At 44.9% G+C, this 18,047-nt stretch overlaps 2 protein-coding genes across 2 annotated transcripts; one reads left to right on the top strand and one right to left on the bottom strand.

The window, feature by feature from the left end:
* Positions 1-133: 133 nt before the first annotated feature.
* Positions 134-17,713, bottom strand: LOC127295702 (putative disease resistance RPP13-like protein 1). The gene is made up of 10 exons (XM_051325693.2): positions 17,364-17,713; positions 16,061-16,705; positions 15,714-15,889; positions 15,355-15,468; positions 10,193-14,532; positions 9,568-9,836; positions 8,656-9,006; positions 1,298-1,360; positions 790-825; positions 134-691 (listed from the first exon to the last, which is right to left on the bottom strand). Exon 5 carries the CDS (start codon positions 14,191-14,193, stop codon positions 10,321-10,323), a length of 3,873 nt encoding a protein of 1,290 aa, XP_051181653.1. The 5' UTR covers positions 14,194-14,532; positions 15,355-15,468; positions 15,714-15,889; positions 16,061-16,705; positions 17,364-17,713; the 3' UTR covers positions 134-691; positions 790-825; positions 1,298-1,360; positions 8,656-9,006; positions 9,568-9,836; positions 10,193-10,320.
* Positions 7,511-8,201, top strand: LOC127347695 (uncharacterized). The gene is made up of 2 exons (XM_051373857.1): positions 7,511-7,741; positions 7,830-8,201. Exons 1-2 carry the CDS (start codon positions 7,511-7,513, stop codon positions 8,199-8,201), a joined length of 603 nt encoding a protein of 200 aa, XP_051229817.1.
* Positions 17,714-18,047: the final 334 nt, after the last annotated feature.

The raw sequence follows: 18,047 nt of genomic DNA, 5'->3' as shown, positions 1-18,047 counted from the left end.
GTATGTTCAACAATATCAATTGCCCATGACAGGAATGTATGGCTGGCAAGCGTGCTATGAAAAACCTGGATAACAAAAATGCAACAGCCTGCCCCAGCTAAAATCAACAGGTAAAGTAGTAGTATACCACAAACAAATTTCTGCAAAAGGCACTACCATAAGAATCTTTTCCTGTTATTTTTTCAGTGTAGAGTAGTATTATACACAACCTAAATCACATAGCAAAGATTTGAGCATGACTGGTTTTGTTCCATCTTTAGCTATCACGGCAACCGAGATACCACATACTTATGACAAACTGCTAGATGTACTTCGATGGCCCTCCTTCTAGTGTTGGTTGGCGCGGCTGTTACTTAGATGGCTTCCACCTGTTCTTCGATCTCGCCTCGTCCAGCATCACTCGCGGCACCATTGACAAGCTCTGGACACCATTCATCTGCATCTCACCAGCTGCCCCAGACGTGTCGCTCAACGGTTGCTTTGCAAGGGCTGTCAGTTCACGTATGGCAGCCGCCGCTTCTGGCATGGCGACGCCTGGAGGCTCAGGACGGGAAGGCTCCCCAGCGTGGAAATCAGGAGCGTTCCCGTTCTAGTGATAGGAACGGATATAGTTCTCCTGGGCTTCGGAGTATGATCCGTCCTCGCTCAAGTGGGAGTTGGATCCGTAGCCGAGCTTTGGCTACACGTATTGCTGCATCTCCCATAGATAGATAGACTATGTCAGTCGCAACTCGCAAGTAAAAATAAGCACTCCTGTGTTGCAGAAAAAGAGAAGGTTCGGATCCACACCTTACTCCCAGAAGGCTTATCCCCTCGCTGCACTGTCTGCTAAGCATAAATAAATAGTTAGGATGGCAGCTCAGGCTAGATGGATGTATGCTAATAGTTAAATGTTTGAGTGTACTAAAACTTTATCTCACTATAAGTCAGACAATATTCAAGAAACAAGATGTCAATATATGGACACTACATGTAAATGAGGAAATGCCCACACTAGCTTAGATGACAGTAGTTAGATTTTGTACAGAAAAATAAAGCTATGGTTACTTGCTTTGCTTGAGTCAGATGTTTGCAGAGGGGCAAAAAACATAAATACACGACAGCAAAGCATATCTGGTTAGTATGCAGGATTTGATATTGAGACGGTTAACTGAAATGTGAAATTTCCCGAGGCTGTACAGAAGGTCTGCTACAATCAATGACATACTCCATCCAATAATTGAGTCTCAAATAGTCAACCCAGCTATTTTCAGTAAAAGCAAGACGTGTGTTAAATATAACCTGATTGGTTGCTTACCTCAATGTAAGACTTTGAAAATGATCAAAGGTTCAGTAGGTGCTGGAGCAAATGAAGGCCTTCCTGCTCAAGAAACACTCCCCATCAAAAAAAAGTAGCAATGAACGGGAAGCCACTAGGGGCTTAACAAGATATATTGACCTGAACCAAAGTTGCTGTTTAGCACACCATACATATTAGGCTGCTACATAAGGGGGAAAGTAGTTTAGAAATAGGAGAATTCTCCAAAGCATGAGCATATATATTGTTATAGTGCGTAACAGGGTGCACAACAAGGGAAGTTGCCTGTAAAAAAAAAATTTGAAGCTTAACAGTGAGTTTCCTCACTGCATATTTTTATATTTTATTAATTAAAAAGGGAACTGTACAGGCAGTGCTAGAGAAAAGCACTTAAACAAAACCAAGAAAAAAGAAACTAGAAAAAAGGATCATACAAAATTATACAAAATTATCTACCCAAACCTTCAGTCCCGCATAAGATTTTCTCTTGGCCTTATGAATAAGGAGATGCAGTTCATCCTTTAATTTGCGTCTGGTTCTATAGAGACTGGGAGTCAGTCCTTTGAAGATAAAATCATTACGTGTTGTCCAAATCGACCAGCAAATAAGGATTATAATTTCCATGAAGAAAGGCTGTCGTAGATGTACTTTGATACTCTGTATATAGCTCTGGATATCATTTGGCATAGTCACTTGAGAGAGGTTCCAGGGAGGGCACATGAACTTCCAACATTGTATTGCAAACGGGCAAGTGAAGAATAAATGATCTCTAGTCTCAAGAACTGCTTCATTGCACATGATGCATGTGTAATCAGTCATAAAAAAATTCTTCCTTTGTAAGAGAGCTCTGGTGTTTAATCGATTGTAAATTAGCAACCAGAAGAACACTCTATGTTTATCCTGACAACAAATTTTCCATAGCCATTTGATAGCAGGAATAACAAGATCATGCTTGGTCAAAGACCTGTATGCTGAAGAGACCTTATAGCATGTCCCATTTACAGTAACCAGCCAGCTATCCTTGTCCTGAGACAGATGTGTTGTCTGCACCAAATCTAGTAAATCATTATATTTCTCCATAGCTTGTACTGATAAGGGCAAATGAAATAACTCAACAGTGTTAAGAGTATTGATAACATCCCAGACTGAAAGAGACATTCTTGACATATGTGAAAAGGAACTGCCATTTTTGTGCCAAGATCTCTTGCCCCCATTTGTCAGTCCAAAATAAAATGGATCTACCATTCTGTAATGTGCATGAGGCCATGTCCTTGTAAGTATCCAAAGATTTGAGACAATCTCGCCACCAAAAGGAAATATCTCTGGCTCGGAGGGGTGGCAAAACAGATTGATAATAGGCTTCCCAGGCAAGGCTCATCCAAGGAATAGTGTCCTTGTTATAGAACTTATGTAAATGCTTCATTAATAGACAGTCATTCTGCACTGACAGTTTCAAGACTCCAAGCCCTCCCTGATCTTTTGGTCTACATACAAGTTCCCAGGAAGCCAGTGGTGGTGTTTTACTATCCAAATCCTTATTCCTCCATAAACAATGTCTCCTATACTTATCACACTCATCCAATACCCATTGGTATATTTTCAAAGTACTCATGGCAAAAATGGGTAGTGATGAGAGAACCGAGTTGACCAATCTGAGTTTGCTTCCATAGTTCAAATACATGGCACATGATGGCAATCTTCTTTGTATACACATTATAAGAGGCATGAAGTACTCCTTTCTAGGTTTGGTAGTACTTAAGGGAAGCCCCAAGTAGAGCAGTGGGAGATTTCCTAGCTGGCAATTGCGAGCAGACGTGAATCCTCTGGTATATTGATGGGGATAAGATTGGATTTTTCATAGTTAACTTTTAGTCTAGTGGCAGCCCCAAAAGTATGCAACAACTCTTTCAGATGTACCAATTGTGAGATATCAGCTGGCATGATGACAAGAGTATCATCTGCATATTGGACAATTGGGTAGTCTGAGGAACAGGTGAGAGAAATAGGTCTTTGCAGGTGCCCAGTAAGCAAAGCATGGTTAACCAAAGTTTGCAAAGTATCAGCAGCAAGCACAAATAGAAGAGGGGAGAGAGGATCTCCCTGCATATGCATAATCCAAGCACACCATTTGTCTCCAAACCCCTTTCTTCTTAGAACCTCAAAAATGAATGTATGATTCAATTTGTCAAAAGCCTTTTCAAAATCAAGCTTAAGCAGGACTGTTTCTTTCTTGGATTTATGACAGAGATGGATATATTCATAGAAATTAAGACCTGATGTGCCACAAGTGTGCTCAATGTGTATCTTTCTTAGGCACAAAGACTTCTCATTTTTAGTCTGTGAACCAACCATATAAAAAGGACATCCTTCTTATGTGGACCTAACCCTACCTCTTCCTCTCTCGCCCCCCTCTCGGGCAGCGGCGGAGGATCCACCCGCCTCGCCCCGAGCAGCCGCCCCCGGACCGCCGCCCCACAGCCGCCGCTGCTGCTGGCCTCGGCCCCGGCTCCAGCCACAGCCCCGGCCTCGGCCCCGGCGGCGGTGGCGACGCCCCTTCCATCGAACGACGAAGGGGAGGAGAGGGTTTCCGCGGCGGCGTTCCATGGGAGGTGATGAAGCGCCGGTGGAGGAAGCCGGGCGGCATGGCTACTTGGCCGGGGCTTGATGCTCTCTATCGGTAGCCATGGAGGATTCAGTGCAGCGGTGGTGGCCTCCGCCCCTGGTGACGGTTCGGCGGTGCTACGCATGATCCGCACCGCCGTCCTCTTCCCTGGTGATCCGGCAGGAGGGATTGGCGGCGTGGGGGCTGCTGGTCTTGCTTTGTTTTTGGTGGCGGTCCTCGGGTTTCTCGCAAGCGAAGATGAAGATCTACCGAAGGTCAGTTTGCCTTGATCTGGCTGGAGAGATGAGTTCCGGAAAGCTCCGCCGGCGAATGGAACGGTGCATCTTTTGCCTGGAGTTTGCTGGATCGGGTGGTATTCGGTCGCGCGCACCCATGTTTTTATTCCGACCGTTTGGTTCCGAAGGGAGCGACTCGAAGCTCTATTCCGTGTTGACATCAGGTGACTTTTTGGTCCATGGTAAAGTCAGAAGAAGGAATATCATGAAGGCCGGATTGGTGGACTGGCTAAAGGAGGTTCGAGTCTCCGTGATGCTGAGGGATTTGCTTGGCGTTCCGGGCTCCGCAGCAGTGGTATGCATGTGGGGGCGGCAGCACAGGTGAAGTTCAGAGTCTTACCTCTGAGGGTGAAAACCCAAGGTCTGGCCTTAACTGGTTGTGCCTGACAATGATCTTGTTGAAGGCATTGTTTTGAGAGTGGGAACTATCTTCAGGGTGAAAACCTAAGACCTTTGGTCGGGCGATGACGGCGCTGGTGCACTGTTCACTTCTTGGAGGCGTCACTTATGGAGAGTCTGTATTTCAGGTGTTGTCACGGTGGTGGTTGTATTGTTGTTGCTAGGTCTAGAATGTTGCAGCGGGACTTTTATTTCTTAGTTTTCTTTACTCTTTTTGGCTGTGTGCATCCATACTACCACTAGTGTGGGGCGTTGTTGCAGAGGCTATGTGTAAATGGTATCTTTTTATATTAATATATTCCCTTTATCGAAAAAAAAAAGACATCCTTCTTGAGTGCACTTTGCTATCACTCTATCCTTGCAATTTCTGTGATACATGAAGTTCCTGAGTTGTGCAATATGCGGTGTTTGTCGTGCTCTCCTGACCCTACTTCAGGTTTTAGTCTACTCTCGTAATACCATTGCCTTGGCTCCTTTTTTTTTTTTTGATAAAGGGAATACATTAATATCAAAAGATACCAATTACACCCAACGCACCACCCTAATGGCACTACGAATGCACACAACCAAAAAATAGAAAATAAAACTAAGAAACAAAAGTTCCGCTACAGTATCTCGGGCCTAACAACAGCAATACATCCACCACCAAGATAACACCTGAAATATAGACTCTCCAAAAATGACGCCTTCAAGAAGGGAACAATGCTCTAACACCGTCGTTGCCCGATCAAAGATCTTAGGTTTTCACCCTGAAGATAGTCCCCGCTCTTAAAACAATGCCTCCAACAAGGTCATTGCCAGACATAACCAGTTAAGGCCAGACCTTGGGTTTTCACCCTGAAAGGTAGGACTCTGAACTTCACCCGTGTTGTCGCCCCCACTTTCATACCGCTGTTGTGAAGCCCGGAACACCAAGCAAGTCCCTCAACAGCGCGGAGACTTGAACCTCCCTTATCTAGTCCTCCCATCCGGCCTTCATGAAATTCTCTTCTTCCGACTTTCATCATGGATCCATAGTCACTTGATGTCAACACAGAAAAAGAGCTTCACGTCGCTCCCTCCAGAACCAAACGGTCGGAATAAAAGCATGGGTGCGTGCGACCGAATACCACCTGATCCAGCAAACTACAGGAAAAAGATGCGCTGATGCATTCGCCAGCGGAGCCTTCCGGAACTCAACACTCCGGCTAGATGAAAAGGATCAGCATCCGGTAGGTCTTCATCTTCGCAGAAGAAGAACCCTAGGACCACCACCTTCAAACCCGAAGCAAACGAACAGGCCCCCACGCCGCCATCTGCTAACCAACGATGACGAAGGAGAATTCGGTGGACGGCGGAAGCCGCAACCACACCATCCTCGCCCCGCACATCGCCGCCCCCTTCCTCGCGCCGCCAGCAGAAGCCGACGTTGGATCTCGGCGGGCACAAGATCCAACAGCCGCCGCCACCACCATCCATCGCCGGAGGCCGTGGTGGAGGAGCCGCCGCCGCATATCCAGGGACGCCGCCCTAGACGTGGAGCACGCCGAAGCCGGAGGTCGCCACCCCAGCCGCCATCGCCGGTCGCCGCTTCCAACAACCCCCCGGGCACTTTGGCGCCGGGGCCCGCCGCCACCGTGGCCAGCGTCGACGGCAGCGGCGGAGGGAGAGAAACGAAGGGAGGGACGGCGGAGGGAGGGAGATCGGCCCCCCGGCGGCGCCCTGGGGAGCGCCACGGGAGGGGTCTTTCGTTGCCAGCTTTCGGCAGAGCCCATGACACATCCATCATCATCCTCTGGATTCAAATCAACATTTGGCCCTTCATCATTAGAAGGCACATAATCTGCTGGTATTGTAGTCAGCTGACTACAATATGATCTGGTAGTTGGCCCTTTCCTCACTGGTTGTTCCTTGTTCATCACAAATTCTGGTTCAGGCACAGGTTCACAACCACTGTCATCATTTCAAAAGTGGACACTCAAAAAAAAGTAGGGCCAACACCTGATCGTTTGATAAACTGAAGAAATACACATTCAGGTGGGAGCCTTTGTGCTCCTCCTAGTAAACACTCAAAAAAAAAAAAACAAATTCTGGTTCAGGCACAGGTTCACAAGCACTGTCATCGTTTCAAAAGTCTGAATCATAGGATATATCTTCAGTCTCTGCTTCAACCTCACAGTGCTGCACTGAAGCGCCCCCCTTTCTCTTCGGGTCAATCAGTCCTCAGCTGATTCCATGTCATCTTCATCCTCTTCCATCTCTTGTGAATAATCTTGCATCCCTTCTGGAAATGAAGCTTCTTCATCATCAAGAATTTGCTTGCCCTTCTCCTTAATTATGCTCTGTTGAGTTAATAAACAACCACCATCACCATCTTGTACTTGTATAATCTGCTTGTCATTGTGAATATTATTGCTCTGTTGGGTGAACAGGTACGTTAGGAGATCGTGATCGCCGGTCCATTAGCCCAGCTGCCGGCGGTTAGGGTTTTGACTTGTATATCTTAAGTAAACTTGTAACACAAGATGTACTCTTCATATATATATATATGATGATCAGGCACGAGGAGGACCATTGAGTCTTCCGTGATAAAATTGTTTCATAGTATCAGAGCAGGTCATCCTGACCTAGCCGCCGACCTTCCCCTTCGACCTAGCCGCCGACCTCCCCCCCTCCAAAAACCCTAAAACCCCCCTCTCTCCCAACCCTCCACCATGACACCCGACGAGATTGCAGCCAAGGAGCACGAGCTCAAGGTCCGTGCCAAAGAACTTGATGAACGCGAGGCCTCCCTTACTTAGCAGCTCACCGCTGCCGCCACCACCACGGGCAGCGCCCCACCCAACCCCAACCTCAACACCATCATCGCCAACCCCAACCCAAACCCACCTCCTGCCACCGCCAACCCCAACCCCAACCCCCCAAACCCCAACACCTATGCCACGTCCATCAAACTGCACGTACCCCATCACCCTCAGCCTCGACGACGGCAACTACACCAGCTGGCGAGAGCTCTTCCTCGTCGCTCTCGGCCGCTACGGCCTCAGCGCCCATGTGCTTGGCGAGTCCACTCCCTCCGACATCGTCCCGAACTCCTACTGGGGCCGCGATGACTACACTATCCTCTCCTGCCTCTACGGCTCCGTCTCCGTCGACCTCCTCAACATCGTCATGATGCCGGGTGCCACGACCCGCCTTCATCTGGGATGCCATCGAGAACCTCTTCCGCGACAACAAGAAGCACCGTGCCATTCAGCTGGAGGCCGACTTCCGCAACACGCCGCAAGGGGACCTCTCCATCAGCGACTACTGCGCCAAGCTGAAGGCCCTCGCTGACTCTCTTGGCGACGTCGGCCAGCCCATCTCCGACGAGACCCTCGTCCTCACCCTCCTTCGCGGTCTTAACGAGAGCTATTCGCATCTCCATTCTTTTCTTCCGTTTCAGGTGTCCTTCCCCACGTTTCTGCAAACGCAGTCCGCCCCCATCTTTGAGGAATCGCAGAAGAAGGTGGACTTCAAGAACGCCGCAGGCACGGCGCTCTGGGCTTGCGGGCAGAGCGTGCAGCCTCCACCTGGCGGCCTTCAAGGTACAACATCCACAAATCTTCAGCACATTCTTGGCTTCTAAAACCACACCATCATCTTCCACTTTGCAAATAACAGGGTTACCAATTTGTGAAATAGGACTTTTCTGTTATACGGCAGCAGTGTTGATGTTTGATGGCAGTGTACTTTCTCCCTCAATTACAGTCAAGCTTATGCACTTCTTATCCTCATAAAACTCAGCCATGTGCTCCACCTTCCTCATTCCATCACAGTAATCCCTCCATCCTTTTCTTTAACATAATACATGCAGTCATTCATTCCATAGCCCTCTCTCTCAATTAGAGCTAACAAATTAAGATATGGGATGTCCTGATTTCCACAAACAACGCTCTAAATTGTTGTGGCCATCTAAATTGAACCTTACATTCCATATATCATCATCCAATCTACAGATATCAAGAACATTTAACTTTCTATTTTTATTAGGAAACCCTACCCGATTCAAAAATCAAAAGACATATGGGGGAACAACTTACTCAACGCTGCCGATGAATCCGGATGTCCATCGGCTGCACTACACTTCCAGACCATGGCCACTGCAACAGCGGCCGCCTTCTCCGGCGAACAAAACTTCACTTTCATTGGGTTCGAGCTCCCACAGCAATCACTGTCCGCCGCGAGGAAGCTCGGCACCTCGCCATATTCCCCAGCTCCATGCTTGGTTTCCTCACCGCCGTCGGCCGGAGAGCTAGTCAGGTGAATTCCCCGCCACCATCGCCTCAGTGCGCGCGCGGGAGAGGAAGAGTGAGCTTGACTGGCTCGAACCGTGTCGGAACAGGGAGTTAGGGCTCCGACCGCACCGTTAACGGGCATCTGTCTGCGACAGCCTGACATCAGGACCCACACGTCAGTTTCGGGATTAAACCAGCGTCGGAGACAAAACAGTGTGTTACCGCTGAAGTGGTGGTTTTTTTTAACCCTAGCCACAATTCTGGTGTTTTTTTTGTAATTTTATCTATTTATACACAAGTTCAGCTTGCTCCATGAACCAACTTGCCACAAACCGAGGATAGCAGGTTCCCTCAGTCCTGGAGCAACTCAAACTCAACTTGTGCTAGCTCTTGTCACAGCCTGCAAACTCGACAAGCACAACCTAGAGATAGCTGCAAACACACTGCAGCATGCCTATCTATTCGGTACATAACCTATGTGCACTGTTCACTCATAGCAAGCACACAACCTATGTATATTGTTCACACTATAACCTGCACACAATCTATCTGTGCAGTTCACACTACGACAAGATTATAGGCTAACAATTATCAAACGAAAAGAGAAGTGAAAAGAAGTGTCTGCTTCGTGCTAAAATGAATCACCCATGTCTCCAGCAATTAAAGTTCTGTCGTGCAAGAAAAAAAAAAGGGGGGGGGGGGGGGGGGGAATAAAACCTTCAAAAGGAGAAAATTTACTGAACCAAATGGTGTACCAACTGAATGAGCACGTCTTGCATTTTGCCGGTTGCATCCACGCATGCCTCAAGAAGATGGTTAGAAGTCTTCATGCTGCCACCCCAGGTCTATGATGTTCAAGAGAGAGAGAATATGATGACCAATCATCTTGCTGAACTGACATTATGTAATGTAGGCTTGTCAATGGTAGTTCAACCGCAGGCAGAATAGGGTCCAAGTACCAGATAGTTCAGTCCAGTTCAACGAGCCTTCAGTCAATGTCCAGTAGAGCAAATTACAACACAGTTAAAAAAATAGAAGCATTGTCTATAGGATTATTGAAAGAATTATATTCTGCATCCTAAAATGAATCAAAAATATCTCCAACAGAACTTCTATCGTGCAACAAAAATGGTCAAAAACACATTGTATCAAGTATCAAGTATGAAATCCAATTAGTGCATGCAATAGATCACATGACTCATTGCGAGGGTTAACGAAAAAGGTTCCTCAAGTAACATTTACTCAAATGCATGTAACAGCACACAAGAGATAACGATTACAATCCATAAAAACCAAAAGTACACAAAGGGTAACAGGGACAGGATGACAACGGGACCTTTACCTTTCCGTTTATTTGTAGGTGGGAATCTAAATCACACTTCAACTACTCCCTCCGGTTCATATTAATTGACTCTAATATAGATGTATCTAGACATATTTTAGTTCTAGATACATCCATATTGGAGTCAATTAATATGAATCGGAGGGACTAAATTCCTTCCAGCGGATATGCGCGATCTTTGGCCAACTTTCTCCATCAGGAGCTCGGCAGCTCTCCTTCAATAGCTCACAACAATTCCGTACGCATATGTGCTCGAGGGAGGATGGCAAATCTGGTAAAGATGATATGTTGAGGCAGCTATGGATTTTGAGCTTCTTCAGACTAGAGAAGCACATAAGATTTGTTGGCAGGGAAATCATTTGACAATCATAGAATCTCAGGATCTTGACAGATGTGAAATTTGCGGATTCTTCGAATGAAACGAATGGTTCCTTGCATCCTTCAAGACAGAGATATTCTGGAACTGTCAAACCTTCAGCCGAGAGCATGCTGTTGAGTATTACAGGACTGCTAACACAGAGTGAGCACTCGACACTAAACTGTGAGATACAGTCGGGGGTGAGTTTTGGAACATCTACCAAATATAGGTGGCGAAGTTGCAGGGAAGATAATCCTTCAAGCGTACATAAATCTGGCAAGTGATGCAGTGAGAATGATTTAACAGAGGTGAGACTACCAACAAATAAGCATGCGGTGCTTCTACATTTGCGTATGCGAATACTATCCATGTGTGGCCAGTCAGCACAGAGGAAATCAGCTGCAAGCACGCAATTCTCTATACTAAGATCCTCAAGGGATAACGGCAAACATTCTGCTCCACGAACCAACTCTAAAGAAGGGCATGAAGTCAATCCAATAGATGAAAGAGAGGTAGCAGCACATAAGCCCCCTAATGACCTGAGACACCAGCAAGATTGGATGGACAAGTTCCAAAGTTCTGTCAAATGTTGGAGGACCTCTTCTGAAGGAAGTGTAGTTAAAGTCATAATCTCAACTAAGCACAAACTTCTCAGTGAAGGCAGGCTATCAAGGCAAATAGCTAAAGCTCCATCTGTAATACTGCATGAAGAAAGAGAAAGGTCACTAAGTCCTGATGGTAGAACCAGCGGCAGCGCAATGCTCATTCCATACACAAGTCTCATCCTCTCCTCATGACAGCATATCCATGCCTTGATGATATCCTCTTTTACCAATACTTTGCCTTTCTCTCTTTCTAGAGAATTTTCAAGGTTTGGAACATGTGACACATCAGCATGCATTAATATCATCAGTTCCTTTAGAAAGGAATATTGCGACGATAGTACAGTGCTAATATCTGATCCAGAATCCACCTCCCAGATTAAACCAAGTTGTGATGCCAAAAGGTCTGTCGTCATGATTTTTTCTCTCTGATCATGATCTTCCAGTTCATCGTAGGAAATAAATATAAGCAGTGGGCATTTGTCTACTGTTAACATTTTAAGGCCTAGTGGAAGACAAGGTAATGTCTTCAGGTTTGGAACATTCTTGAGGGTAAGTGAACAGCAGTTCACAAATAGCTCAATATTATTCGGTAGGCTTTGTAACGCACTGCAATTAACAAACCTTAAATATTTCAAATTCTCAAAATACGAACCATAAAATAACCAGCCCGGATATATAGAAGATCTGTATCCGTCAATTGCAAGGCTTTCAAGTCGAGGCGGTGGCATCAGACCTTCTAGAATCTCCAAATGTAAACTATCTTCTGCATTCAGGTTATTCTTGCAACTCCAGACAAGTTCCAATCTTCTAAGATGACTTTTCTGATGCAACTTCGACTCTAAGGCTTCATCCTTTCCAGTGACATTCTCGAGATTTGTGACACTCAAAGTGCCACGAAGCTCATTCATGTCCCTTAGCTGCTGTAACTCATATCCCTTTTTCTTTTGCACAGAAAATTTCTCAAATTTTTGAAGCGAAGTTAGCTTGCCAATGTTAGGAATTTGAGGCAGTACTTTTTCGCATGACGTGTCAATATAATCACTATGCCGTTCAAGATGTCGTAACTTCCTTAAATTGTAGATTTTCTCTGGCAATCTATTAACTTTTTCATTTAACAGAAGTAACTGCAAGTGGTAAAGCGTACACAGTGATCTTGGCAATTCAGAAATAAACGTTCTGATGATGTTCAAATACCGAAGGTGCTTCAACTTACCAACAGATTCTGACAACTTACTACTGCTGTAAGATGACAAACCTAACACACGCAACTTCTTCAAATTCTGTAGTATCTGATTGAAAATGTCACCTACATCATCCATTATGGGGTATATGCAGATTATAGTACGCAAATGAAGTAGCTTGCAGATACTTTGCTTATGTTGCATCATACTATCAACACAAACAGATAGATGTCTAACAGTGGATGGTATTTCTGTCACCCTATCATCTTCCAATCTGAAGTACTCTTCTTTAGATAGTGATTCCGCCAGATCATGAAGGAGATCATGCATACCAAACCGGACAGGGCAACCATAAAGGTGTTGAACGAACGACACAGAGATCATCTCGCTGATGCAATCCCACCCAACATTTTCCGCACTCTTACTTTGATTGCACGAATCAACAAGACCCTCCGCCGTCCAAAGATGAACCAACTCACGAACATCATACCTGTGACCTTTTGGAAACAAGCTGCAATATAGGAAGCATCTCTGCACACATGGATCTAATTTCTCATAACTCCACAACAGAGCTCTAATGGGTTCACTTAATTTGTCGATCTTTATAGTTAGAGCATCCTCCCATGCAGTGGTATATGTTTTTCCTTTCAACTGGGAACCCACAACTTTTGCTGCCAAAGGAGATTTTCCAAGCCTTTTAGAAATCTTCTGTGCAAGATCTTCCAACATTTCACGCAACTGCCGATCTTTGATTTCTGGTCCAGAGAATGCATGGTGTTTGAAGAGTGCCAAGAACTGAGTATCTTCCATGTTCTCCAGAGGACACACTTCTTCACAACAAAGAGCAGCTGGAAATGTATTCCGCCGAGAAGTTACCAAAATTTTGCTTCCGATCTGTTGGGAAACTAGAGGAGCTAGCAGTTGGTCCCATTCCCTCTCACTGCCAGGTTCAAACCAGACATCATCCAACACAAGCAGGAATTTCCCTGATTCTTGCAGTATGTCTGTCAACTTGCACTGCAGAGTATCAAGGTTATCAATGCGTGGGCATTCTCCCTGAGAGGCAGACTCGATGATCTCCCGTGTATGACGACGGACATCAAGTTTGCGTGAGATGCTTACCCACATTTTCACATCAAAATATTCTTTTACCCTCTTGTCATTGTAAACATACTGTGCCAAGGTGGACTTTCCCATGCCTCCAACTCCAACAATGGCCAAACCCGAGTACATAGCTGTACTAGACCCATTAGCAGTTGTTTTCATAAGACGATCTATTACATGATCGCGATCCATGTCACGACCTATAACTTTAAGAGGTGGTAGCGATGTGGCCTCAGGAACAGCAGCAGCTGATGGTAAGGTGGGGCACTCTGCATTATTAGAACCAGCTGGTAAGCAGAGCAGTTCACGGAAGTCCTTGGCTTTTGCCAAGGTAGCCTTCAGTTCATTCAGCTGGCAAAGTAGCTTTCTGTTCTCTGAGCTCAGATTGGACAGCCTGCTCGATGCAGCACGCAGAGGCTTCATAAGAGTGCTGCTGATTGAGGAGGCATTAGCCGGCAGCAAATCCTTCCCGTTTGCTTTGCGCTTGAGGAGGTTATACTCATGCTCTTCCAGCAAGTCTTCAGCCATGTAGAAGGCTTCTTTGAGTTCCTGAAGCCATTTGTCCAGAATGAGCCTGTGGTTTCCCCTGTCTGCTGCTTCAATCACCAGCTTGAACTGTGGCATGATAGTGGTCTCCAGTTCGTGGAGCTCACGGGCCATGTTCACTCCAAGGTATGTTGAAGCATTAGCAAGAAGCTTCTTCAAGACCGGCGATGCGGCCAATCTTAAGCCAGCTAACGCCACTAAAGCCATCAGAATGCAGGTTTTTTGGGTGTATGTGTCAAGCTAAGGAGGAAAGTTTTTTTTTGTGTGTATGTGTGTGTGTGGATGCAGAGATCTTGTTGCAGAAAGACAAACTATGGGAAACAGGTACAAGAACCCTAAAGGCAGACTTTATTTCCTCTAAAGGTGTGGGTCACTAGGCTGAAAGAGAGTTTCTTCCTAGTATGGAGATGAACAAGTACACAACGGAAAATCGGAGCAAAAACTGTACCGAAATTTTTCCCTTATGTATTTTGGGTGTGGAATGGTTTGAATAAATTAGAAGACGAGCACTAGCATTGTTTCTGGACACAATGATCGATGAAGAACCTGTTGGTGTGGGAAGTGACGAGATAGATTAGTCAACTGTAACAGAGATAGATAAGAAAATAAACCTACTAGAAGATTTGTAGACAACGGAAAAAACAAATATCACTATTTTTTGCTCTTTTTTTGATTTTTTCTTTGTGTAGAATGACCAGAATAAATAAGTTATACAAGAATTGAAACTTGAAAGTGCTTATGGTGGTAGAAGCAACCAATAAATACAGAAAGGGACTGGAAAATCTATTGGAGTGGGAAAGCACGATTCACGAGATAAATTAGCTGGTTGCAACAACAAAGATAATAAACAGAACCCTACAGCCAGACTTAGAGGAAAACAGACGAGAAGAGTGGTGAGCTTACATGGATGGAACAAGTGAGAAGCAGTGTTCTAGGAGGCGGCACAAGCGATGAGGCAAGGTTGCAGGAGCAGCAGAAATTAAGATGAGAATGAGAGGCAGAAATCTCCAAACAGCAAGACTTGGTATAATCTAGCTATGTGCCCATTTTTTATGTTTAGCTGACTGGACTTGCTAATAAACTAACCAGTAACCAATGTGGAGAGCATATAAACCACCAACTTGCTTGGGACAAAAGGCCTTGTTGTTGGTGTTAGTGTTGTTGTTTTTGTTGAGGCTGGACATGCACATCTTTCATGTCATGAGATAGTTTTTTGTATCAAAAGTTTCAGCATGGATACATAACTCAATGAAATCAGTTATGGGACTCTCCAAATGCAAAACTATTCGCTAAATATAAAAAAAAATCCTTAGAAAACAGTTTGTAACCGCTGAGTGTCACGAGTTAGAATCCCATTCTTCTCCTTACCATGCTAGAGTGGAGAACTTGAAATGGTCGATCCATTTCACTTTTCTTCTTTCTTCATCGCCATCACTAGCTCTCATGGTTTCCATGAAACATCCTTCCTCACAGACCTGAAAGCTATGACCAAGAAAAAAATATGACCAATTGGCATTCAACGTAAATGGAAGTCATGGAAAAAAATGGTATTGCAAATAGTAATATGATTTCCTTGAAATCACATTCATATATTAGATATTCAAAAGGAAGGATTTTGCAGGTAATATGTGACAAGTGCTTGCTTCTAGATCTTCAGGGAATGCACTGGTACTGGTACACATCACCAAATAGATAATAGTAAGCTTTGAAAAGGATGTGCTACATACCAAAGAATCAATTACTAGTACTTTTGTAGTTTCAATCAGCGCAGGCGGACAGTTGAGTTGTGTGTAGTAAGAAACATCTCTCGATCATACGACATTCCGCATTTGGAACCGCAACATCTCAATTCGCCTTTCAGAATCTACCAGCGCTCTTCCATGGTTTCCAGTGTAGCCACTTCCTATGTAAAATGATACAGTCCTTAGTGAAAATTCATATGCAACCCTGCAACTGTAGGTCTATGGAGCGAACTTTGGTTTTTTTGCTTTTGAGATGTGATAAACTTGCAGCTTAAGAAGACCTAGTCTTAAAAACAAATATGCGCAGTGGAACTAACTTTTGATTTGATTACCCTTGATTAATTGGTGCGCGAGATGATACTGCAAGTGAGCGCCGCATGGAGACGAGCTCCAAGGGCTTCTCCTCCTTGCCCCAAACCACGACGCCGGGAAGAACGCCGGCTGCCGGCACCGACGAGGCCCCGCTCCTCCATCCGGTGGAGGGGCCCAGGCTGCAGCCGCGCTGAGCTCGGTCCTCGGTGCGCGCCTTGCACGGGCCGAGGAAGACGGCGGGTGCGAGTTGCTGGCACGCCTGAGCCCGAGAAGGCCGACCGCCACCGAGATGTTGTTTCCTAAAAAGAGGATAAGCAGAGCGTTGGTTCATGAACTATTCCGAGATGAGATGAGTGGATTTGTCATTGATGTCCCAAAATGTATATAAACTGGTCACTGAACTCTTGTTTACGAGCGGTAGGCACAAACAATAGAGGGACTTCGCCTTTCTGCGAAGATGACATCGTCTTCTTTTGTTTGGAAATATCAACCATGCATCAATCCATGAACATCAGGCATGTTGGTCATCAGGGCCATCATAATATACCTTCTGCCCAACTCTGCTTTCAACAACTCTTGGCATGTTTGTAGGGAATTAAGATTGGATCTGTAACTGAGAGGAACCGAACAAATACCAGGCTCATTCCAATAAATTATCTATGATCCTGTAACAATCGCAAAACACAGGTTTCAGAATCAAGCTATTGTTGAACCGAGACCAAACTTATTCCTGGGGCAAGCGGATTCTACAGTTTGCAAAATTGAAAAATTATATAGTTGGACAACATAAAAGGCGTCAAGTTCAGTGCATTGAGGAAGAACAAGTAAACAAAACGCATAGAGGTGCATATCCATTCCACCAAGGAATTTAGTTCTGAATTCTTGCGCCACTCAACAGAACTTTGGGTGTTCATCTACTTTCAAGGATCAAAATATTTCTGTGCTAAATCTGCAAGAATTTAACATCAAGTTCCCCTCTACTCCTGGATAGTTGTCATCTCTCATCTGGTCCTTAAAAATTTGTCACTTATCAGCTTCTGAAGAACCAAACACAAAATGATTATGTTGCTGCAACATAAATATGTGACGCCAAATATGTGTCATAGTGCAACAGCAAATTTACCACATCACAATGAAATATGTGACGCCGAACAGACAGAGGGTAAATGAAATATGTGACAGCAACGAGTTTTATTAAAAGTTGCCAGACTTCGTGCATACAAAGAAGTAAAAAATGTCAATCTTTTAAACCTGGAATTCCTTAAAACTTCAAATATGAACAGATGGATTCTCAAAATTATGCAGTTGAGCGCATGGAATTACCACAATCTTGACAAATGAGTGTGTCAATAGCAGCCACATTGGTCTGCAACCATAATTCCCTTGGAGGTACCTAATGATTCCCCATTCATGTTCCTAACACTTGCTAATTTCCTATTCATGCCACTGAATCAGAGCTCATAAGAAGAAGAACAAAGGTGGTTCTAGGGCATTTCCGTCCTCATGCATCCTAAACAACGTGTGTCGAACAAGTCTTTCATGAAAAACATGTGTTTTGAAGTCCAGCATGCGGCCATCACAAGGAACATCTGAAGCTTAATGCCCTTTATGTCATAGTGCAATAGCAAATTTATGGCATCAACCAGTACATCTCCCTCGGGAGTCAGGGCAAACAACTTGTGTGCACCAATATGCATCAGTTTCTCCATCGTCGTCACCCAGCACACCCACAGGGAAACATAATCCGGGCACAAATCTGTCTCAATTTTATTTTTTTGAAACAAGGCAATCTGTCTCAGCTACTGCATCTTGGTCAAAACAATTTAATCAATCAAGAGGTTTAATTCTGAATTCTGATGCCACTAGACACAACTTTGGTGTTCATCTACTTTCAAGAATTGGAATATTGATGCAATAAATCTGCAAGAATTTAGCATCAAGTTCCTCTCTACTAGATAGTTGTCAGCTGGTCCGTATCAAAGTTGCTAGTTATCAAATTCTGAAGAA

The sequence above is a fragment of the Lolium perenne genome, chromosome 4 (genome assembly GCF_019359855.2).
Source record: "Lolium perenne isolate Kyuss_39 chromosome 4, Kyuss_2.0, whole genome shotgun sequence".
NCBI lineage: Eukaryota > Viridiplantae > Streptophyta > Magnoliopsida > Poales > Poaceae > Lolium > Lolium perenne.
The sequence above is the reverse complement of the archived record's forward strand: the minus strand, read 5'-3'. Positions and strand labels throughout refer to the sequence as shown.